This window comes from Polyodon spathula, chromosome 45 (genome assembly GCF_017654505.1).
Source record: "Polyodon spathula isolate WHYD16114869_AA chromosome 45, ASM1765450v1, whole genome shotgun sequence".
Classification (NCBI taxonomy): Eukaryota; Metazoa; Chordata; class Actinopteri; order Acipenseriformes; family Polyodontidae; genus Polyodon; species Polyodon spathula.
The window spans coordinates 919,275-942,776 of NC_054578.1; the positions used below are offsets into that span (position 1 = coordinate 919,275).

Below are 23,502 nucleotides of genomic sequence, written 5' to 3' on the forward strand. Positions count from 1 at the left end.
CTCTCTCTCTCTCATTTCAGACTTTGGGAGGACTGATGCTAGCTTTTGGTCTGTGGATTCATTTTGACAATACTTCCATCCCTGCTCTAAGTAAGTGAAGGACAAATGTCTTTTTCCATTGCTGTGCACAGCTATAACACACTGCTGGGAATCAGACTCCTGTTGCACAGCAGTGTCACCCAGTCCAGGTTTCACTAGCAGCTTGATCAGCCCCCAGTGTGTCTAGCTAACAAGCTCAGGTGTGTCTTACTGTTAATCAAGATGAACAAGCTCTCTGTTTTGTCGGGCGTGTCTCTGTGTGTTTCAGTTCCCTTGTTGTTCTCAGCTCTCTGTTTTGTCGGGCGTGTCTCTGTGTTTCAGTTCCCTTGTTGTTCTCAGCTCTCTGTTTTGTCGGGCGTGTCTCTGTGTGTTTCAGTTCCCTTGTTGTTCTCAGCTCTCTGTTTTGTCGGGCGTGTCTCTGTGTGTTTCAGTTCCCTTGTTGTTCTCAGCTCTCTGTTTTGTCGGGCGTGTCTCTGTGTGTTTCAGTTCTCTTGTTGTTCTCAGCTCTCTGTTTTGTCGGGCGTGTCTCTGTGTGTTTCAGTTCTCTTGTTGTTCTCAGCTCTCTGTTTTGTCGGGCGTGTCTCTGTGTGTTTCAGTTCTCTTGTTGTTCTCAGCTCTCTGTTTTGTCGGGCGTGTCTCTGTGTGTTTCAGTTCTCTTGTTGTTCTCAGCTCTCTGTTTTGTCGGGCGTGTCTCTGTGTGTTTCAGTTCCCTTGTTGTTCTCAGCTCTCTGTTTTGTCAGGCGTGTCTCTGTGTGTTTCAGTTCTCTTGTTGTTCTCAGCTCTCTGTTTTGTCGGGCGTGTCTCTGTGTGTTTCAGTTCTCTTGTTGTTCTCAGCTCTCTGTTTTGTCGGGCGTGTCTCTGTGTGTTTCAGTTCTCTTGTTGTTCTCAGCTCTCTGTTTTGTCGGGCGTGTCTCTGTGTGTTTCAGTTCTCTTGTTGTTCTCAGCTCTCTGTTTTGTCGGGCGTGTCTCTGTGTGTTTCAGTTCTCTTGTTGTTCTCAGCTCTCTGTTTTGTCGGGCGTGTCTCTGTGTGTTTCAGTTCTCTTCTTGTGAACTCCAGCGCTCTCTGGTTTTTCAGGTTTCTCGCATTTCTTTGAGATCAAGCTTGTCTCGTATCTGCTGGCTGGGGGCGGGACTCTAACCATGATGCTCGGCTTCTTCGGCTGTCTGGGGGCGCTCAAGGAGATGCGTTGCATGCTGGGAACGGTGAGTCCTCCAACACCCAGAACGGTTCTGCTGCACTCTGCCGGTTCCAGAAAACAAAACTCCCTCTCTCTACTCTGACGTTCCCCCCCCCCTACCCCCCCCTTGGGGGGTCCTTTCCCCTGAAACCTGCCCGATTGCTGGGGTGTGTAGCAGAGCGAAGGGGTGTTCGTCTCTGCCCAGTAAACACCCGCCTGCCTCCTCGCGCCTCAGTCTGGAAAGAGTTTTCTGTTTAAATGAACAGGTGGCTGAAACCGCATCGAAACTGCACCTTCCTGTTTCACAGTTAATGAACACAGTCAGACCATGCTGTGCTATGTTTGCAAAAATAGATTTAAATATATGTTTTCACTTTGCTTAAATTGTCAAAAGTTATAAAAGTTTCACCCTATGCCTTTTCCATAGTTATGCACTGCAGGGTATTTTAAAATGCTTTACCAGACCTCTCTGTGCTTTACAATGCTCCCCTGTGCTTTACCAGACCTCACTGTGTTTACAATGCTTCCCTGTGCTTTACCAGACCTCTCTGTGTTTACAATGCTCCCCTATGCTTTGCCAGACCTCTCTGTGTTTACAATGCTTCCCTATGCTTTGCCAGACTGGCTGTATTGATAATGTGTTGAGTTTGATTTTCTTTTCTAATGTTTTTCAGTATTTTTTTGTTTTGATTATTTTATTGGGTGGTCAAATCACACTGGGAGTTCTGATCTACACACAGAAAAATTTGGTGAGTGTTATTATTATTATTATTATTAATATTATTATTATTATTATTATTATTATTATTATTATTGCAAATACAATGTTTTTATAATTGTAATTGAACAGGATAGCTCATTTTAATGTGTCAAATTTCAGAGTGCTGGATCTCATCAATATCAGGGTCTAGCGCTGTATATTATAAAGACATTTCAGAGGGCTGGATCTCATCAATATCAGGGTCTAGCGCTGTATATTATAAAGACATTTCAGAGGGCTGTGTCTCATCAATATCAGGGTCTAGCGCTGTATATTATAAAGACATTTCAGAGGGCTGGGTCTCATCAATATCAGGGTCTAGCGCTGTATATTATAAAGACATTTCAGAGGGCTGTGTCTCATCAATATCAGGGTCTAGTGCTGTATATTATAAAGACATTTCAGAGGGCTGGATCTCATCAATATCAGGGTCTAGTGCTGTATATTATAAAGACATTTCAGAGGGCTGTGTCTCATCAATATCAGGGTCTAGTGCTGTATATTATAAAGACATTTCAGAGGGCTGTGTCTCATCAATATCAGGGTCTAGTGCTGTATATTATAAAGACATTTCAGAGGGCTGTGTCTCATCAATATCAGGGTCTAGTGCTGTATATTATAAAGACATTTCAGAGGGCTGGATCTCATCAATATCAGGGTCTAGTGCTGTATATTATAAAGACATTTCAGAGGGCTGGATCTCATCAATATCAGGGTCTAGTGCTGTATATTATAAAGACATTTCAGAGGGCTGGATCTCATCAATATCAGGGTCTAGTGCTGTATATTATAAAGACATTTCAGAGGGCTGGATCTCATCAATATCAGGGTCTAGTGCTGTATATTATAAAGACATTTCAGAGGGCTGGATCTCATCAATATCAGGGTCTAGTGCTGTATATTATAAAGACATTTCAGAGGGCTGGGTCTCATCAATATCAGGGTCTAGCGCTGTATATTATAAAGACATTTCAGAGGGCTGGATCTCATCAATATCAGGGTCTAGCGCTGTATATTATAAAGACATTTCAGAGGGCTGGATCTCATCAATATCAGGGTCTAGCGCTGTATATTATAAAGACATTTCAGAGGGCTGGATCTCATCAATATCAGGGTCTAGTGCTGTATATTATAAAGACATTTCAGAGGGCTGGATCTCATCAATATCAGGGTCTAGTGCTGTATATTATAAAGACATTTCAGAGGGCTGGGTCTCATCAATATCAGGGTCTAGTGCTGTATATTATAAAGACATTTCAGAGGGCTGGGTCAGTGTGCAGTTAATTTGTAATAATAACACAATGTCTTTCACACACAGGTCAATTTGAAGATTAAAAACGCAGTCTTGAAGATGATTGAAAACTACCAGACTGGAAATCAGTCACTTCAAGATATGGATCTCATACAGGGAAAAGTGAGAGTTTCAACAGCCATAGTTTAATATATTATACAGCAACACCAAACACGATTCAGACACCCCCCTGAGTTTCAATAGCCATAGTTTAATATATTATACAGCAACACCAACCACGATTCAGACACCCCCCTGAGTTTCAATAGCCATAGTTTAATATATTATACAGCAACACCAAACACGATTCAGACACCCCCCTGAGTTTCAATAGCCATAGTTTAATATATTATACAGCAACACCAAACACGATTCAGACACCCCCCTGAGTTTCAATAGCCATAGTTTAATATATTATACAGCAACACCAAACACGATTCAGACACCCCCCCTGAGTTTCAATAGCCATAGTTTAATATATTATACAGCAACACCAAACACGATTCAGACACCCCCCTGAGTTTCAATAGCCATAGTTTAATATATTATACAGCAACACCAAACACGATTCAGACACCCCCCTGAGTTTCAATAGCCATAGTTTAATATATTATACAGCAACACCAACCACGATTCAGACACCCCCCTGAGTTTCAATAGCCATAGTTTAATATATTATACAGCAACACCAACCACGATTCAGACACCCCCCTGAGTTTCAATAGCCATAGTTTAATATATTATACAGCAAAACCAAACACTATTCAGACACCCCCCTGAGTTTCAATAGCCATAGTTTTTCCCCTCCTCTCTCAGTTCCAGTGTTGTGGATGGACCTCCTATGAAGACTGGAAACAACACCCCATAATTAAGGCAGACCCCAGCTGGTATCCCTGTTCCTGTTACCAGCAGGACCCCACATCGCCTCCCCAGTACAACCAGTCCAACTCCAGTCTGGACCCAGTGACTGAACCAGTGACCACTCCCGACTCCATCTCTACAGACCAGTATAACCAGTCCTCTCTCCGCGGAGAACCAGCAACCCAACCAGTGACCACTCCCGACTCCATCTCTACAGACCAGTATAACCAGTCCTCTCTCCGCGGAGAACCAGCAACCCAACCAGTGACCAGCCCCAACTCCATCTCTACAGGCCCGTGGAACAGGTCTGTCGCCGTGACAACAGAGCCCGTTCAAACCCAGCGTAGCGGCCACGGTTTCTGTCCGGGGCCCCCTGGTGGCTCACCCCCGGTTTTCTCTGAGGTAAGATCAGTTTGCTGGTATTCTGCTCGCTGTCCTGCAGACAAAGGTGTAGAGTGCAGATCAAAGGAAGGGGCGAATAGGCTGGAGAATGCAGCGCTTTGCAAACGGGGGGGGGCAGGATACATACTGGGGGGGTGAGAAGGGTTTAATACTGACAGCACACCTCTTAATCTCTCTCTGTCTCTCCTCTCTGTCTTTCTTTCTCTCTCTGTCTGTCTCTCTCTCGCTCCTCTCCCCCCTTTCTCTCCTCTCTATCTGTGTCTCTTTCTCTCTCTCTCTCCTCTCTCTCTCCTCTCCTCTCTCTCTCTCTCTCTCCTCTCTCTCTCTCCTCTCTCTCCTCTCTCTCCCTCTCCTCTCTCTCCTCTCTCTCTCTTCTCTCTCTCCTCTCTCTCTCTCTCTCCTCTCTCTCTCTCCTCTCTCTCCTCTCTCTCCTCTCTCTCCCTCTCCTCTCTCTCCTCTCTCTCTCCTCTCTCTCCTCTTCTCTCTCCTCTCTCTCTCTCTCTTCTCTCCTCTCCTCTCTCTCCTCTCCTCTCTCTCCTCTCTCTTCTCTCCCCCCTCTCTCTCCTCTCTATCTGTGTCTCTCTCTCTCTCTCTCTCTCGCTCTCTCTCTCTATGAGGGTGAGGGCGTGCCCAGTCTCTGTACCTGTTCCGGTACCCTTCCCCGCAATGCGCCCGCTCCTCATTGGAGCCCCAGTATGAGGCTGCACTGGCGGGGGCGAGCGAGCGCTAGACTGGGGGGCAGGGCTGGGAACCGGACTCTCGCTGCCCAGCAGTCTGACCGGCTCCTGGTTCCACTGTGAACGTATTGAGAATCCAGGGTTCAGTGCTATTATGATTATGATTATTATTATTATTATGATGATGATGTCTGTTATTTTTCAGGGTTGTCAAAGCATCCTTCAGTCCTGGCTTTATGAAAACCTTCATTTCATTTGGGGGGTCTGTGTTGGAATTGCCGCGTTAGAAGTAAGACTTTTCATCTCCTCTCCTCTCTTTATTTATCTCCTCTTTTCATCTCCTCTCCTCTCTTTATTATTTAACTGTCCTGGTTCTCTGGGCCGGTTTGGTTTGTCTCACTTCCTGTTCTGGTTTCGTTTTCCCGTGTCCCCCCGTCCCCCAGTTCCTGCAGCTCGGCTCGCTGGCTGTTTTTTGCCTGTTGGGGCACCAAATGAGGAAGCGAGATTCCAATGAAGACATCTTGTTTTTTCCTGCCAGGTCACACAAAAATAAAACGCGCATGTTCGGCCTTTTTTATTGCTGTGGAGTGATTTAAAAAAAAAAAAAAAAAAAAAAACCTGAAACTACAGCTCCCAGCATGCCTCTGCCCGAGCGGTAGCAGCGAGGGATGCTGGGAGCTGTAGTTCGCACGCTGAGTTTCAATAGCTGTAGTTTTAAAATGGGAATGCTGAAAGCTCTTTGTAGTTTGCTGATGTCGTGGTGTTTTGTGGATTGTGCGTCAGTGAACACTGAACTAAAATATTGTTGTTTTTTTTCTCCTCTGACATGCAGAGATTTTTATGTGGAATATTGGCAAGGTAATTTGATTTCATAGGACATCAGAGGTGTGGTAAAACACAGGAAAGCATTGTAAAGCACAGAGAGGTCTGGTAAAGCATAGGGAAGCATTGTAAAGCACAGAGAGGTCTGGTAAAGCATAGGGAAGCATTGTAAAGCACAGAGAGGTCTGGTAAAGCATAGGGAAGCATTGTAAAGCACAGAGAGGTCTGGTAAAGCACAGGGAAGCATTGTAAACACAGAGAGGTCTGGTAAAGCATAGGGAAGCATTGTAAAGCACAGAGAGGTCTGGTAAAGCACAGGGAAGCATTGTAAAGCACAGAGAGGTCTGGTAAAGCACAGGGAAGCATTGTAAAGCACAGAGAGGTCTGGTAAAGCACAGGGAAGCATTGTAAAGCACAGAGAGGTCTGGTAAAGCATAGGGAAGCATTGTAAAGCACAGAGAGGTCTGGTAAAGCACAGGGAAGCATTGTAAAGCACAGAGAGGTCTGGTAAAGCATAGGGAAGCATTGTAAAGCACAGAGAGGTCTGGTAAAGCACAGGGAAGCATTGTAAAGCACAGAGAGGTCTGGTAAAGCACAGGGAAGCATTGTAAAGCACAGAGAGGTCTGGTAGGTCTGGTAAAGCACAGGGAAGCATTGTAAAGCACAGAGAGGTCTGGTAAAGCACAGGGAAGCATTGTAAACACAAGAGCAAAGCACAGAGAGGTCTGGTAAAGCACAGGGAAGCATTGTAAAGCACAGAGAGGTCTGGTAAAGCACAGGGAAGCATTGTAAAGCACAGAGAGGTCTGGTAAAGCATAGGGAAGCATTGTAAAGCACAGAGAGGTCTGGTAAAGCATAGGGAAGCATTGTAAAGCACAGAGAGGTCTGGTAAAGCACAGGGAAGCATTGTAAAGCACAGAGAGGTCTGGTAAAGCACAGGGAAGCATTGTAAAGCACAGAGAGGTCTGGTAAAGCACAGGGAAGCATTGTAAAGCACAGAGAGTGACTCTTCTTTGATATTATTCTCCTCTCCTCTCTCTCAGCTCTTTGGTATGATTCTCTCGATGTATCTGTGTAGCCGACTGGGAAAGAATTTCGACAAGCTGATTCGCTACTCCTGAACTGCGACCCGCCCCCTCCCCCCGGATACTGCGACGCCATTGGGTCCAAATCTTCACGTCTTCTCGTCTTTTCAAATGGCATTTTTTTTTTGTGAGCAGTTGGGTTCTAGAATATGTTATCGAGTTGACATTTTTCTTAATTTCTAAGAACCGCTGTGATCGTTTTTTGGTGGTTCGTATTTAAGTTGCTCAGATACTGTAAGCAGGTTTTATTGTGAAAACTAAAAATAATAAAAACCTTCCACTTTGGAAGAAGTTTCTTTTTTTCGCTGGCAGTACACCAGCTGTCCACTAGATGGCGCTATCACGAATCTAACGATGAGCCCACAAGAGCTGTTTATTAGCTGCACTGCCGTAGACACGTGGGACAGAGGCTAGACCAGTCATAGTGTCTTTATAATTAGCGCCATCTAGTGTACACATCTGTAAAAAAAACAAAACAAAACTTAAAAATCTGTCTTCTGAAGCTGTTTAGTGACAGAGCTTGTGTTGGGTGAAGGATCGAGCACTTTTTAATTATTTCTTAAAGTCTTAACTGAAATCAAAAGACTTCATTCAAATCTTGTTTGTTTTTTGTTTGTTTTTTTGGGGGGGGTGGGGTAATGGCACAGTTTTTGCTCGCAGGGTATTGAAATTTCAAAGTGTCGTGTATTTGCTGACGCGATGACGTTTGCTCTCTGTATTGCTCGCTGTGGAAGTTTGTTGAGTGTTTGTTTATCTATTGTAGATGTTGTGTCTCTGTACTGTTGTTTAAATGCCATTAAACCTTAACAACTAGAGCCAGCCTCCCTCCCTCCCAGTCTCTCAGCTCTAACCATTAGAGCCAGCCTCCCTGCATCCCAGTCTCTCAGCTCTAACCACTAGAGCCAGCCTCCCTCCCTCCCAGCTCTACCCACTAGAGCCCTCCCTCAGCTCTAACCACTAGAGCCAGCCTCCCTCCCTCCCAGTCCCTCCTCAGCTCTAACCATTAGAGCCAGCCTCCCTGCATCCCAGTCTCTCAGCTCTAACCATTAGAGCCAGCCTCCCTGCATCCCAGTCTCTCAGCTCTACCCACTAGAGCCAGCCTCCCTCCCTCCCAGTCTCTCAGCTCTACCCACTAGAGCCAGCCTCCCTCCCTCCCAGTCACTCAGCTCTACCCACTAAAGCCAGTTATTTATATATATATATATACATTTTTCGTGTAAATTCTGTAGATATATATTTTAATTCTCCTTTTCCAGGCTGCGAAACCCGTTTCTCCCCGTCTTTCAAGGGCCCCTCGTTTTCGTTCTGTTTTTGCACGTCACTGCGACGCCTCTTAATTGTTCCTGAAAGATCAGGAGCTGGACGCTTGAGCAACGCTGTCCGTGTGCCAGCTCCTCCTTCCTGGATTGGAGCGAAACTAAAGCCACAATGCGAAAACCCGTTTATATCTAAATATAAGGTGCCATGTGACTGGTTTTGGCACGTGTCCGACGCCTCTTAATTGAGAGAAAGATCAGGAGGATCGGACGCTTGAGCAGACTCGTCAGTGCGACTCAGGTGGCCTCGCCGAGGAGACGGAGGGTCGGAGGTCAAAGGATTTTTGCTCTCCTGACCTGGGAGGCTCCTTGAGTCACGAGACACGGTGATTCAGGTCGTGGCACGATTAAAGAAATCTTTCCGTTTGGAGATTGGTGGTAGGGCTGTGCGGAGAGGGGGAGTGGTCAGAACTTCGGACAGACCCGGCCCTGCCCCTTGAGTGTCGCCTGTCATGTCAATGGCCGATTGGTCCGTTCCTTCTTATTGGCTTTCAGCCTGACCCAGAAGGTGCAGGAAAAAGAGGCATGTAAACTGAGCACTTCCTTTAAAACCAAAGTCACCATCTTATTTAAATACAGGCGGACAACTGGAATCTGGACAGCTATCTTTTTTAATGCATGATTATGACAGCAGGCTCTGAGACAGTGAGGTAAAGATTGAAGGAGAATAGCATTTTCAGGTCTGTGGACACACAACACAATGCAGTACAACACGGTTCTATCCTTCGCTGGTCACGAGGGTTCAGTTATAACCCAATCTCCCATTCCCTCTCATGCTGCTTTTTACTGTAGCTGCTCTTCGGCTCCAGCCCCTGGCTATAGGACTACAGCTCCCAGCATGCCAGTGCTCCCGAGGGGCCGTGGCAAGGGATGCTGGGAGCTGTAGTTCTTTAACTCTAGCGCGCTGCCGTGGTCTTGCAGCGCGACCCGAATCGTTCAAAGGCATCAGTTCAGCGGCCTGCCGTCGTGGAACACGGCCAGTGTCTCTGTAGAAGAGCCAGCGCCATCTGGTGCTGACACTTTGCATTGCCGGCAGCACACCAGCTGTCCACTAGATGGCGCTAATGTAAAGATGGGCAGACGTGAGTCTATGGCAGCGCGTTCTGGAATTGAAGAGTAGCCCCTGAACTCGCAGCGAAAGCAACACATACTTGGCAACAAAAACACACACACACACACACACACACAGTATTTGGATAATTGCAATACTGTATAAAATCAAGAGTCTCCTCTCGCTCTCTCGCTCACTCGATCTGCACGTTGATAAAGCGTCTCAGTATGTAGGGTCGTCTGTGGGTCGCAGGGGGGTCGGCCCGCCTCTTCAGAATGTAAGGCAGCTTCCTGCGGCCCCCTTCGCGTTGTAGTTCCTCCTCCAGGCCAGAGGGGGCGCTGTCTTTCCGACCACCGGCGCACAGCAGGGGCTGCAGACAAACGTTTTTGAGACAGACAGACACATTTTGAGACACACACACACAGACAGACACATTTTGAGACAGACAGACACACAGACACATGCTGTGTATTTTCATGCAATATCTCTCCTCTTGAATTCAAGTCATCTCTCACCTGATTGGTCAGCCTGTCCGCCAGTCCCCTCCCGACATCCAGACAAAGACTCCTCACAACCCTGCCCTCCCCCTCCAGCTCAATGCCCATTGGACACACACCCGGACTGCCGCTTTCCTATTGGACAAGAGCATCGTCAATCTTCACAGCACAGGCTACACTCTTAAAGGCGCAGAGTGATGTTACAACATTCGAACAAGCTTCAAATGCTCTGGGTGGCAAAAACGTTATATAGCGCCTTTCATAGCGGAGCACCATCACAAAGCGCTTTGCACGATGCAGCAACGAGAAGAAAATCCATAATACTACAAACAAAAAGAAATGCATCAAACATGAGATACAGTAAAAACACACACAATGCAAAATACATTAAATACAGTGGAAAGAGCAGAATACAGGATAGCAGCAGAATACATGAAATAGTGCATTAAATACAGTGGAAAGAGCAGAATACAGGATAGCAGCAGAATACATGAAATAGTGCATTAAATACAGTGGAAAGAGCAGAATACAGGATAGCAGCAGAATACATGAAATAGTGCATTAAATACAGTGGAAAGAGCAGAATACAGGATAGCAGCAGAATACATGAAATAGTGCATTAAATACAGTGGAAAGAGCAGGATAGCAGCAGAATACATGAAATAGTGCATTAAATACAGTGGAAAGAGCAGAATACATGAATACATGAAATAGTGCATTAAATACAGTGGAAAGAGCAGAATACATGAAATACATGTGTGCATTAAATACAGTGGAAAGAGCAGAATACATGATAAATACAGTGGAAAGAGTAGAATACAGCAGAATACATGAAATAGTGCATTAAATACAGTGGAAAGAGCAGAATACATGATAGCAGCATAATACATGAAATAGTGCATTAAATACAGTGGAAAGTTTTTTGTACATGATAGCAGCATAATACATGAAATATTTCAATACAGTGGAAAGAGCATAATCAAGCTAGCAGCATAATACATGATAGTTCTTAAATAGAGTGGTGGCTGTTGTTGTTCGATTGGTTATTGCTTAAATACAGTGGAGCAGAATACAGGATAGCAGCAGAATACAGAAATGTGCATTAAATACAGTGGAAAGAGCAGCTACAGGATAGAGCAGACAACACGAAAGAAGTGCATTAAATACAGTGGAAACAGCAGAATACACACAGCAGCACAATACATGAAATAGTGCATTAAATACACTCGCTCAGACAGACAGACAGACCGACATGAAATAGTGCATTAAATACAGTGGAAAGAGCAGAATACATGATAGCAGCATAATACATGAAATAGTGCATTAAATACAGTGGAAAGAGCAGAATACAGGATAGCAGCAGAATACATGAAATAGTGCATTAAATACAGTGGAAAGAGCAGAATACAGGATAGCAGCAGAATACATGAAATAGTGCATTAAATACAGTGGAAAGAGCAGAATACATGAAATAGTGCATTAAATACAGTGGAAAGAGCAGAATACAGGATAGCAGCAGAATACATGAACTAGTGCATTAAATATCTTGTTTGTTTTTTGTATGAGCTCATTCTAAGTGAAATATTTCAATGTAAAGAGTATATTCGAAGCTAACTGGTGTTTCTCGGGCATTATATTCTAATAATAGAGTGGTGGCTGTTGTTGTTCGATTGGTTATTGCTTACCGGAGCTCCCCGGGAGTCTGCTCCACACAGCGCTGAGCTTAAACCAGGAGAAACAAGAGCTGCTGGAGAGAGACAACACGAGGAGAATCAAACCAGAGAGAACTGAAACACACACACACACACACACACGGGGCCTGAGACCACGACTCGTCTGACAGACAGACAGACCGACGAGAACTCTATCATGGTGTAGGTGGAAAGAGGCACAGGGAGTGTACTCTGAATATCCTGCAGGCTGTGAGCACTCTAGAGAGGAACTCTAGCACTCCAATATATCAGAAAGATACACTGTCTGAACATCCTGCAGGCTCTGAGCTCTGAAACAAAGATGAGAAATACATTCCGATTCAGATCTACATCAAATCCACACTGACAGAAACTCAGAGAGACTGAATAAGAGACAGCCGCAGCGATGCAGGCAGAGTCACTACAGACGAGACAAAGAGGAACTCTACAAGATACAGAAAGAGAGACAGACACACAGAGAGGAACTCTACAATATACAGAAAGAGAGACAGACACACAGAGAGGAACTCTACAATATACAGAAAGAGAGACAGACACACAGAGAGGAACTCTACAATATACAGAAAGAGAGACAGACACACAGACACACAGAGAGGAACTCTACAATATACAGAAAGAGAGACAGACACACAGAGAGAACAACAATATACAGAAAGAGAGACAGACTCTACAATATACAGAAAGAGAGACAGACACACAGAGAGGAACTCTACAATATACAGAAAGAGAGACAGACACACAGACACACAGAGAGGAACTCTACAATATACAGAAAGAGAGACAGACACACAGAGAGGAACTCTACAATATACAGAAAGAGAGACAGACACACAGAGAGGAACTCTACAATATACAGAAAGAGAGACAGACACACAGACACACAGAGAGGAACTCTACAATATACAGAAAGAGAGACAGACACACAGAGAGGAACTCTACAATATACAGAAAGAGAGACAGACACACAGACACACAGAGAGGAACTCTACAATATACAGAAAGAGAGACAGACACACAGAGAGGAACTCTACAATATACAGAAAGAGAGACAGACACAGAGAGGAACTCTACAATATACAGAAAGAGAGACAGACACACAGAGAGGAACTCTACAATATACAGAAAGAGAGACAGACACACAGAGAGGAACTCTACAATATACAGAAAGAGAGACAGACACACAGAGAGGAACTCTACAATATACAGAAAGAGAGACAGACACACAGACACACAGAGAGGAACTCTACAATATACAGAAAGAGAGACAGACACACAGAGAGGAACTCTACAATATACAGAAAGAGAGACAGACACACAGACACACAGAGAGGAACTCTACAATATACAGAAAGAGAGACAGACACACAGACACACAGAGAGGAACTCTACAATATACAGAAAGAGAGACAGACACACAGACACACAGAGAGGAACTCTACAATATACAGAAAGAGAGACAGACAGACACACAGACAGACAGACAGACAGACAGACAGACAGACACACAGAGAGACAGACAGACAGACAGACAGACAGTGATACACACAGACAGGCAGGCAGACAGACAGTGATACACACAGAGAGGCAGACAGACAGACAGCGATCCTCACCTGTTGTATCTCACTCTCTTCTCTTTTGTCCTCCAGCCCCCTGCGCCCCCTCTCTCTTATAGAGCGGCAGGGAGGGAGGGATGAGAAGGAGGGACTGGGTGAAGTGTTAGTATGTGCAGCGCAGCGCCCAGCCCTGTCTCCACAACCCCCCCCCCCCCCCCCCCCCCCCCAGCGCACTTCAATCTCATGAGCATCACTGTGGGGTTAATATGAACCCCCCCCCCCACAGTGAATACACCCCACATGTTTGCCACTCAATTAGTGTTCCGCTGTGCCACTAAGAGAGAGAACATTAGCACAGCGCTTCACACATTAACACTACAGAGCAAGGAAAAGATTTAGAGGGAGCTTTCAAATCCATTCTCTCACCTCTTAGCAGCTTTATTAACAGGATCACTGACCCCTCCCTTTAAAGGAGCGCTGACCATCTTTAAAATCCATTCTCTCACCTCTTATTAGCTTTATTAACAGGATCACTGACCCCTCCCTTTAAAGGAGCGCTGACCATCTTTAAAACCCATTCTCTCACCTCTTATTAGCTTTATTAACAGGATCACTGACCCCTCCCTTTAAAGGAGCGCTGACCATCTTTAAAATCCATTCTCTCACCTCTTATTAGCTTTATTAACAGGATCACTGACCCCTCCCTTTAAAGGAGCGCTGACCATCTTTAAAATCCATTCTCTCACCTCTTATTAGCTTTATTAACAGGATCACTGGCCCCTCCCTTTAAAGGAGCGCTGACCATCTTTAAAATCCATTCTCTCACCTCTTATTAGCTTTATTAACAGGATCACTGACCCCTCCCTTTAAAGGAGCGCTGACCATCTTTAAAATCCATTCTCTCACCTCTTATTAGCTTTATTAACAGGATCACTGGCCCCTCCCTTTAAAGGAGCGCTGACCATCTTTAAAATCCATTCTCTCGCCTCTTCTTAGCTGCATTGGTATAAACCATGTCTTAATTGAATGGCAATGCAGTCTGTAGTTTAATTTTCAGGAGGCAACAGGCAGAAAGCACAGGAAATTCTTTCAATTGGAGAAGCAGGTGAAGAAGCATTAGAATCAATTAAGAGGCTCAAAGTGGAAATATTTTTTGATAGACTCTAATTGCAATCACCTGTTTTCTATTTACTAATTAGGAAAATTCTGGCGCACCTGGAGAGCGCGGGAGAGCGGGAAAGACCATAATAAGCCCTCCTCGTATCGCCCGCCCCCCTCCTCCAGCTCAATGCCCATTGGACACAGACCTGGACTGCCGCTTTCCTATTGGACAGCACCGACGTCAATCTGCACGGTGCTAAAAGGCAACATTTTTAAAGGTTTTTTATACTTCAAATTTGGTAAGGTGTCGAAGTTGTTCTCGCCTGCTGGCGGGGCGAGGTAGCGCAGGCACGGATTTTACCACAGCGGTCCACTTTGAGAAGAGGGCTGGTTCATTATCATCACTGTGCTTTGAGAAGGGGGCTGGTTCATTATCTTCTCTGTGCTTTGAGAAGGGGGCTGGTTCATTATCATCACTGTGCTTTGAGAAGGGGGCTGGTTCATTATCTTCTCTGTGCTTTGAGAAGGGGGCTGGTTCATTATCATCACTGTGCTTTGAGAAGGGGGCTGGTTCATTATCTTCTCTGTGCTTTGAGAAGGGGGCTGGTTCATTATCTTCTCTGTGCTTTGAGAAGGGGGCTGGTTCATTATCTTCTGTGCTTTGAGAAGGGGGCTGTGCTTTGAGAAGGGGGCTGGTTCATTATCTTCACTGTGCTTTGAGAAGGGGGCTGGTTCATTATCTTTGAGAAGGGGGCTCTGTGCTTTGAGAAGGGGGCTGGTTCATTATCTTCTCTGTGCTTTGAGAAGGGGGCTGGTTCATTATCTTCTCTGTGCTTTGAGAAGGGGGCTGGTTCATTATCTTCTCTGTGCTTTGAGAAGGGGGCTGGTTCATTATCTTCTCTGTGCTTTGCGAAGGGGGCTGGTTCATTATCTTCTCTGTATTTTGTCTCACCTCTCTCTCTTTTTCCTTCTCTCTCCCTTTTTCTTTGTCTCTTTCTCTCTCTTGCTCTCACTCTTTCCCTCTCTCTCTCTTGCTCTTCTCTTTCCTCGCTCCCTCTCTTCTCTCCTCTCTCTCTTCTCTCTCTCTCTCCCTCTCTCTCTTCTCTCTCCTCTCCTCTCCTCTCTCTCTCCCTCCTCCTCTCTCTCTCCTCTCTCCCTCTCTTCCTCTCTCCTCTCCTCTCCTCTCTCCTCTCTCTCTCCTTCTCAATTTCACAAATGGAAAGATATCATTTGATCTTTATTTTTTTTAAATGTCTTACTGAATTTATTTGACGAAAATAGTTAAGTGAACACATTTGATCTTTAAATCAGGACTTTTCAAATTATCACAAAACCTTTTTAAGAAATTGCAATGAAGCTGGCTCTAGTGGGTAGAGCTGAGAGACTGGGAGGGAGGGAGGGAGGCTGGCTCTAGTGGGTAGAGCTGAGAGACTGGGAGGGAGGGAGGCTGGCTCTAGTGGTTAGAGCCTATCTGAGGAGGGAGGGTCACGGAAGGGAGATGGACTGGGAGGGAGAGACCCTCCTGAGATCACCCATTCGGACTCTTGACTGACCCTCCCACTCTCGACCGAGATCACCATCTCGACTCTCTGACCCTCCTCCCTCCTTCTCCGAGAGGATCTCGACTGGGAGGGAGAGAGGCCTATAGTGGTCCCTCCCTCCCGACCGAGAGATCACCAAGGGCGACTCTCTGACCCTCGTCGACCTCCCCCCCGACCGAGAGAGACAGTCTAGTGAGAGCAGAGCTGAGGGAGACCCTCTCTGGGAGAGGGATAGGCTCCTAGGGACCGAGATAGAGCCTATCTGAGAGAGAGGACTTCCCTCCGAGGAGAGCTCTCTAGTGAGTCAGCGCTCTGAGGGACTGGGCGAAGGTAGGGAGGCTGGCTCTAGTGTGGAGGTCAGACTCAGAGACCCTCCTCCCTACGACCGAGATCACCCCCAATCTCGACTCTCGGACCTCCCTAGCTCCGACCGAGATCACCCAATCTCGAGCAGACTGTGGGAGGCTGGCTCTAGTGGTTAGAGCTGAGGGACTGGGAGGGAGGGAGGCTGTGGTTAGAGCGGGAGAGATTGGGAGGGAGGCTGGCTCTAGTGGTTAGAGCTGAGTCTGTGGGAGGGAGGGAGGCTGGCTCTAGTGGTGGCTGAGTGGTTAGAGGGAGGCTGGCTCTAGAGAGCTGAGGGACTGGGAGGGAGGGAGGCTGGCTCTAGTGGTCAGCGCTGAGGGACTGGGAGGGAGGGAGGCTGGCTCTAGTGGTTAGAGCTGAGGGACTGGGAGGGAGGGAGGCTGGCTCTAGTGGTTAGAGCTGAGGGACTGGGAGGGAGGGAGGCTGGCTCTAGTGGTTAGAGCTGAGAGACTGGGAGGGAGGGAGGCTGGCTCTAGTGGTCAGCGCTGAGGGACTGGGAAGGAGGGAGGCTGGCTCTAGCGGTCAGTGCTGAGAGACTGGGATGCAGATTTCTCAGAGTTAACAGGGAGAACTGTAACTCGCTGTCACGGCTCTTGACTGCAGTGAGTACCTGCCACTCCAGGACTGAAGTGGAGTGTATCTGGAGAGTGCTGAGAGCCGCGCTCTCTGATCCACACCACCTGCGCCCCGCGCTCTGATAAAGATACCGGCAGCTCCTCTCCGGCACTCCGCCTCCTCCAGAAACAACACCTGAGACTCTGCATTCATCCCGGCACTCAAACACAACAAGCGCAAAGCCTTTGAAGACCAGGAGACAACACGAAAAGTCTCTCAGTGATGAAAGGAGGCTTTATCGACCAGCCCGGGCGATCCTGGGCTGGGTTAACTGTTTCGTTACCGATCGCGGGACTCCGGGGGTTCAGAACGAGGCAGGGGTGCCGGTTTCAGATCAGAGGCTGGGCTGGGACCCTTCCCCGCAGAGGCAGGTAATTCCACCAACCCCTCAAAGCCCCACTCATTTAACGGAGAGACCGGGAGCGCGTTTGGCAGCGGTGAATGAAAACTACTGATCACAAATAAATCGAATTAACAAATTAATTCCATTTTCATCTGGAAAAAAAAGGTTTTTAAAAAGGTTTCTAAAGGTTACAAACAAGGCGTTTTGCGTTCTGGGAATTCCGCGTTCCTCGGTCAGAAGGGTTAAAGATATTTGGAGCAGCTGTGAAGCCCCGGCGATCTCTGGGCAGGAAAAAAAAAAACACTCTTCCTTTAGAGGAGGGTGTGTGGGTCCAGTGGTTAAAGAAACAGGTTTGTAACCAGCAGGACCCAGGTTCAAATCCCAGCTCAGCCCTCCCTGTGTGGGACCCCGAGTGAGTCACTGAACCCCCTTGCGCTGCGTCTTTGGGGTGAGGCGTTATTGTAAGAGACTCTGCAGCTGATGCACGGCTCACACACCCTGGCCTCTTGTAAAGCGCTTTGTGATGGTGCTCCACTACAAAAGGCGCTATATAGAAATTATTATTTCGGCCAAGTTGGCTAGCCAGTTTGTTTACGGCCACACAAGCTTTGTCTCCAAGTGTATGCTAATTACAAAGCTAATGTATTTAAGTTTTAAGGACAATTTTGTATTCGGTTACACCCCCCCACCCCACCCCACCCCACCCCCAGGGGATAGCGACTGGAGGACCTCCTCCAGCATGGATAGGGTCGTACGTCTCGCCGTGGAGCAGAGATAGATAGATCTCTATCTATCTATCTAGAAAAGCGAAATAGGCTTTATCCATCTTTTATTATAATATATCATTCTCCCCTTTTTGACACAGAACCGGCATCAAAAGTTGTATTTTTTAGCAAGAGTGAAAGGGGGAAGAGGAAAACTTGTCTTTGGCTAGACCCAAAAAAAATAAAAAAAATTAATTTATTTGCCCCCCATCTCTCCTTCTCCCTCTCCCTCCAGGCCGAAAGCGTCTCTTCGTTTAAGAGAGCCAGAGGGACAAAGCCAGAAAAGAGAAAGAAAGAAAGAAAGAGAGAGAGAGAGAGAGAGAGAGAACGGAGGAGGAGGAGGAGGAGACGTGTCCAAATAGCTTTGCTTTTTTAGAAGAGTATTAATCCCTTCCCTTTGGTTTATTGGGAGGGGGGGTCTATGAAAATAAACCAGAGAGAAACCGAGAGAGGGGGAAAGATAGAGAGATAGAGAGACAGAGAGAGATAGAGATAGAGAGAGAGAGATAGAGAGAGATAGAGAGAGGTAGAGAGAGATAGAGAGAGATATAGAGAGATATCTACGGTGCCTCCCGAAACCGTGCACACAAAAACAAGCCCAGCCAAGCAAACCCCGGCCCAGCCAGGCAACCCGAGCCGAGAGGCGCCATGATCAAGCTCTTCTCCCTCAAGCAGCAGAAGAAAGAGGAGGAATCGGCCGGGGGGAGCCGCGCAGGCGGCGGGGGCAAGAAATCCAGCGCGGCGCAGCTCCGGGTCCAGAAAGGTGGGTGCAAAACGCAAAAAAAAAAAACCCAAAAACGAGCCCCGAGCCAAGTTAAAAGAGCCCCCCCACCCCTCCCGTCCAAAAAAGGGGCAAATCCCGTCTCTGCTCCCCCCCGGTAACGGTTTCAAATGCCCGCAAGCCGTGGTTGAGGCCCCGACCCTTCCCGGGGAGCGCGGCCGGGTTTGGGCGCTCTGTGTCCGGGTGCGGAGGCCCAGTTGGCCTCGCTGTCTCTTTTTTTTTTTTTTTCCCCAGCAAGATTATGTAAATATAACATTTTTTTTAAATAATTAAGTTAACTTTAATTCTGGCTTGGATTTTAAACTCGTATCGTTATCTTTTACGGTTTTGTTATTGTTTTGAAATCCAAGTCGTTTAGTTTAAAAAAAAAAAAAAAAAAAAAGGGTTATTTCACTATTTATTTTTAAATTTTCTACCCCCTCAATAAAACGTGGTTGTTGTAAAAAGATTCATAATAGAAATATTTGTTTCCTCCCTTATTTGTTTACTGCCTAGTTTGTTTATGTTGTACTAATGCATTTGTAGCGAAACAGGGTTTGTTTAATTATTTTTATTTTCCACGCTGTAATAATGCTGCTAGCGCTACATTATTTCACAATCAAAGTGGGTGTGTGTTTTGAAGAAAGCAGGCTGCGTTGACAGCCCAGTTTACAGCACACACACAGGGAGAGTGAGTCTACAGGGCTGGGAATCAGACTCCCGCTGCACAGCAGTGTGATCCAGTCCTGCTTTCACTAGGAGTTTAATAATCAGACTCCCGCTGCACAGCGGTGTGATCCAGTCCTGCTTTCACTAGGAGTTTAATAATCAGACTCCCGCTGCACAGCAGTGTGATCCAGTCCTGCTTTCACTAGGAGTTTAATAATCAGACTCCCGCTGCACAGCGGTGTGATCCAGTCCTGCTTTCACTAGGAGTTTAATAATCAGACTCCCGCTGCACAGCGGTGTGATCCAGTCCTGCTTTCACTAGGAGTTTAATAATCAGACTCCCGCTGCACAGCAGTGTGATCCAGTCCTGCTTTCACTAGGAGTTTAATAATCAGACTCCCGCTGCACAGCAGTGTGATCCAGTCCTGCTTTCACTAGGAGTTTAATAATCAGACTCCCGCTGCACAGCAGTGTGATCCAGTCCTGCTTTCACTAGGAGTTTAATAATCAGACTCCCGCTGCACAGCAGTGAGATCCAGTCCTGCTTTCACTAGGAGTTTAATAATCAGACTCCCGCTGCACAGCAGTGAGATCCAGTCCTGCTTTCACTAGGAGTTTAATAATCAAGCCGATCAAGCTGGTAGTAAAACCTGGACTGGATCACACTGCTGTGCAACAAGAGTCTGATTCCCAGCCCAGAGAGAGTGGGTGGAATGGGTTCATTGGAAGCCAGCATTGAGAGACCAGATCGCCGCCTCTTGTGCACGGCGTTGATCTCGTTTCTTAGCAGTAACGTTGTTTAATTCTGTGTCTCTCTGTTTGTCGTCCCCCCTCCCCCCCCCGCAGACATAAATGAGTTAAACCTGCCAAAAACGTGCGAAATAGTTTTCTCCGATCAAGACGACCTCTTAAACTTCAAACTAGTCATCAGCCCGGATGAGGTGAGATTCCTGATCATTTCAATATTATTAATAATAAAAATAATAATAATAATATTAATAATACTAGACTTCATTGAGGGGAGCTCTGAACCCCAGGACTGGGTGCAGCAGCAGCAGGGCTAGTGTGAGTTTCTAACCCTGCTCAAACTCCTGGCTCCTGATCATTGCAATATTAATAATACTAGACTTCATTGAGGGGAGCTCTGAACCCCAGGACTGGGTGCAGCAGCAGCAGGGCTAGTGTGAGTTTCAGGGCTAGATCATTGTGAGTCATTGAGGGGAGCTCTGAACCCCAGGACTGGGTAGCAGCAGCAGCAGGGCTAGTGTGAGTTTCTAACCCTGCTCAAACTCCTGCCTCCTGATCATTGCAATATTAATAATACTAGACTTCATTGAGGGGAGCTCTGAACCCCAGGACTGGGTGCAGCAGCAGCAGGGCTAGTGTGAGTTTCTAACCCTGCTCAAACAAATTTATAACAGTTAAAAATGATGCCCTCTTTGCAGGGGTGAGGGCAGAGCTGTTAAAACGATGCCCTCTTTTTGAAATCCTCTGGTGTCTCTCTGCGGGGGTGAGGACGAGGGCAGAGCTGTTAAAACGACCGCCCTCTTTTTGAAATCCTCTGGTGTCTCTCTGCAGGGGTGAGGGCGAGGGCAGAGCTGTTAAAACGACCGCCCTCTTTTTGAAATCCTCTTCTGTCTCTCTTTTTCAGGGCTTCTATAAAGGTGGTAAATTTGTGTTCAGTTTTAAGGTAAGTGGATATTTTGAAGAGCTCTGTCAGCAATGAAAGGTTTTGCTGAATCTTTGTGACGTGATTGATTTCGATAGACTTTTGCAAAGTCAGTTTCTTTGATTGGACGTGTTTGTTAAGGAAAATATCAATGTGTGTGTTTTTGTTCCCAGGTGGGACAGGGGTACCCTCACGACCCCCCCAAAGTGAAATGTGAGACCATGGTGTACCATCCCAACATTGACCTTGAGGGAAACGTCTGTCTCAATATCCTTCGGTACTGTCTAACCCTGGACCAGCGTGTGTGTGTGTGTGTGTGTGTGTCTGTGTCTGTGTCTGTCCATCTCTCAAACACACACACATTAGTTTCAATAACGCTGATGAAGGCAGTAGAGCCCCAAACTAGAGCCGGTCTGCTGGACTCAGTTTAGTTTCAATAACGCTGATGAAGGCACTAGAGCCCCAAACTAGAGCTGCTCTGCTGGACTCAGTTTAGTTTCAGTAACGCTGATGAAGGCACTAGAGCCCCAAACTAGAGCTGCTCTGCTGGACTCAGTTTAGTTTCAGTAACGCTGATGAAGGCACTAGAGCCCCAAACTAGAGCTGCTCTGCTGGACTCAGTTTAGTTTCAATAACGCTGATGAAGGCACTAGAGCCCCAAACTAGAGCTGCTCTGCTGGACTCAGTTTAGTTTCAGTAACGCTGATGAAGGCACTAGAGCCCAAACTAGCTGCTCTGCTGGACTCAGTTTAGTTTCAGTAACGCTGATGAAGGCACTAGAGCCCCAAACTAGAGCTGCTCTGCTGGACTCAGTTTAGTTTCAGTAACGCTGATGAAGGCACTAGAGCCCCAAACTAGAGCTGCTCTGCTGGACTCAGTTTAGTTTCAGTAACGCTGATGAAGGCACTAGAGCCCCAAACTAGAGCTGCTCTGCTGGACTCAGTTTAGTTTCAGTAACGCTGATGAAGGCACTAGAGCCCCAAACTAGAGCTGCTCTGCTGGACTCAGTTTAGTTTCAGTAACGCTGATGAAGGCACTAGAGCCCCAAACTAGAGCTGCTCTGCTGGACTCAGTTTAGTTTCAGTAACGCTGATGAAGGCACTAGAGCCCCAAACTAGAGCTGCTCTGCTGGGCTCAGTTTAGTTTCAGTAACGCTGATGAAGCCTCTCCAGTTGCTTTACTCTGATGCATCTCGTTTGTGTTTCTGTTTCCTAGGGAGGATTGGAAGCCAGTGCTGACAATAAACTCCATTATTTACGGCCTTCAGTATCTCTTCCTGGTAAGTCTGGCTGTCTCTCTTCCCAATAACCGAATTCACAGTGAAGACACTGAGAGAGACTTCTAGTCGCGAGTCACTGAATTCACACTGAAGACACTGAGAGAGACTTCTAGTCGCGAGTCACTGAATTCACACTGAAGACACTGAGAGAGACTTCTAGTCGCGAGTCACTGAATTCACACTGAAGACACTGAGAGAGACTTCTAGTCGCGAGTCACTGAATTCACACTGAAGACACTGAGAGAGACTTCTAGTCGTGAGTCACTGAATTCACACTGAAGACACTGAGAGAGACTTCTAGTCGTGAGTCACTGAATTCACACTGAAGACACTGAGAGAGACTTCTAGTCGCGAGTCACTGAATTCACACTGAAGACACTGAGAGAGACTTCTAGTCAAACGTCACTGAATTCACACTGAAGACACTGAGAGAGACTTCTAGTCGCGAGTCACTGAATTCACGCTGAAGACACTGAGAGAGACTTCTAGTCGTGAGTCACTGAATTCACACTGAAGACACTGAGAGAGACCCCTAGTCGTTAGTTACTAAACGTATTAAGGTTATCTTAGTATTTCTGAATGTTTAATGGCAGCTTTGCTGTGTGTGTGCCGCTGAAGTTCTGGATTAACCCCCCTCTGCCCCCCCCCCCCCCTCTCTTCCCCAGGAGCCCAACCCTGAAGACCCTCTGAACAAGGAAGCGGCCGAGGTCCTCCAGAACAACAGACGCCTCTTCGAGCAGAACGTGCAGCGGTCTCTGCGGGGGGGCTACGTGGGCTCCACCTACTTCGAGCGCTGCCTGAAATAAACCAGAACCAGGGGGGGGGGACTGACACACACACACACCAACGCACGCACACACACACACACACAGGGAGCGTGCGAGGTCTGGATGCACAGTCACAGTACAAGAGACGTCAAGGACAAATTTAACATGGGAGAGAATTGAGAAAGGGGAGAGACAGACACTGAGACACACACAGACACGGAAACTGAGACACACAAACTCAAATAGACACTGAGACACACAGACAGACACTGAGACAGACAGACAGACAGACGCTGAGACACACACACACACACTCAGACAGACTGAGACACACACTCAGACAGACTGAGACAGACAGACACTGAGACACACACACACACACACACT

At 46.7% G+C, this 23,502-nt stretch overlaps 2 protein-coding genes across 4 annotated transcripts; both read left to right on the forward strand.

Moving 5' to 3' along the window:
- The first annotated feature begins 6 nt into the window (after nt 1-6).
- Nucleotides 7-7,930, forward strand: LOC121305966 (CD82 antigen-like). Of its 3 annotated transcripts, XM_041237687.1 has the most exons (8): nt 7-90; nt 1,115-1,242; nt 1,892-1,966; nt 3,296-3,391; nt 4,085-4,531; nt 5,414-5,497; nt 6,041-6,066; nt 7,074-7,930. In XM_041237687.1, the coding sequence occupies exons 1-8, from the start codon at nt 36-38 to the stop codon at nt 7,084-7,086; spliced, it is 924 nt and encodes a 307-aa protein (XP_041093621.1). In that variant the 5' UTR covers nt 7-35; the 3' UTR covers nt 7,087-7,930. The 3 variants fall into 3 exon arrangements, with proteins under 3 accessions (XP_041093621.1, XP_041093620.1, XP_041093622.1); XM_041237686.1 differs by lacking the exon at nt 6,041-6,066; XM_041237688.1 differs by lacking the exons at nt 5,414-5,497; nt 6,041-6,066.
- Nucleotides 7,931-18,256: 10,326 nt separating this feature from the next.
- ube2m (ubiquitin conjugating enzyme E2 M) lies at nt 18,257-23,187 on the forward strand. Its single transcript, XM_041237720.1, has 6 exons — nt 18,257-18,734; nt 20,247-20,341; nt 21,052-21,090; nt 21,243-21,346; nt 22,285-22,348; nt 23,014-23,187. The coding sequence occupies exons 1-6, from the start codon at nt 18,620-18,622 to the stop codon at nt 23,152-23,154; spliced, it is 558 nt and encodes a 185-aa protein (XP_041093654.1). The 5' UTR covers nt 18,257-18,619; the 3' UTR covers nt 23,155-23,187.
- Nucleotides 23,188-23,502: the final 315 nt, after the last annotated feature.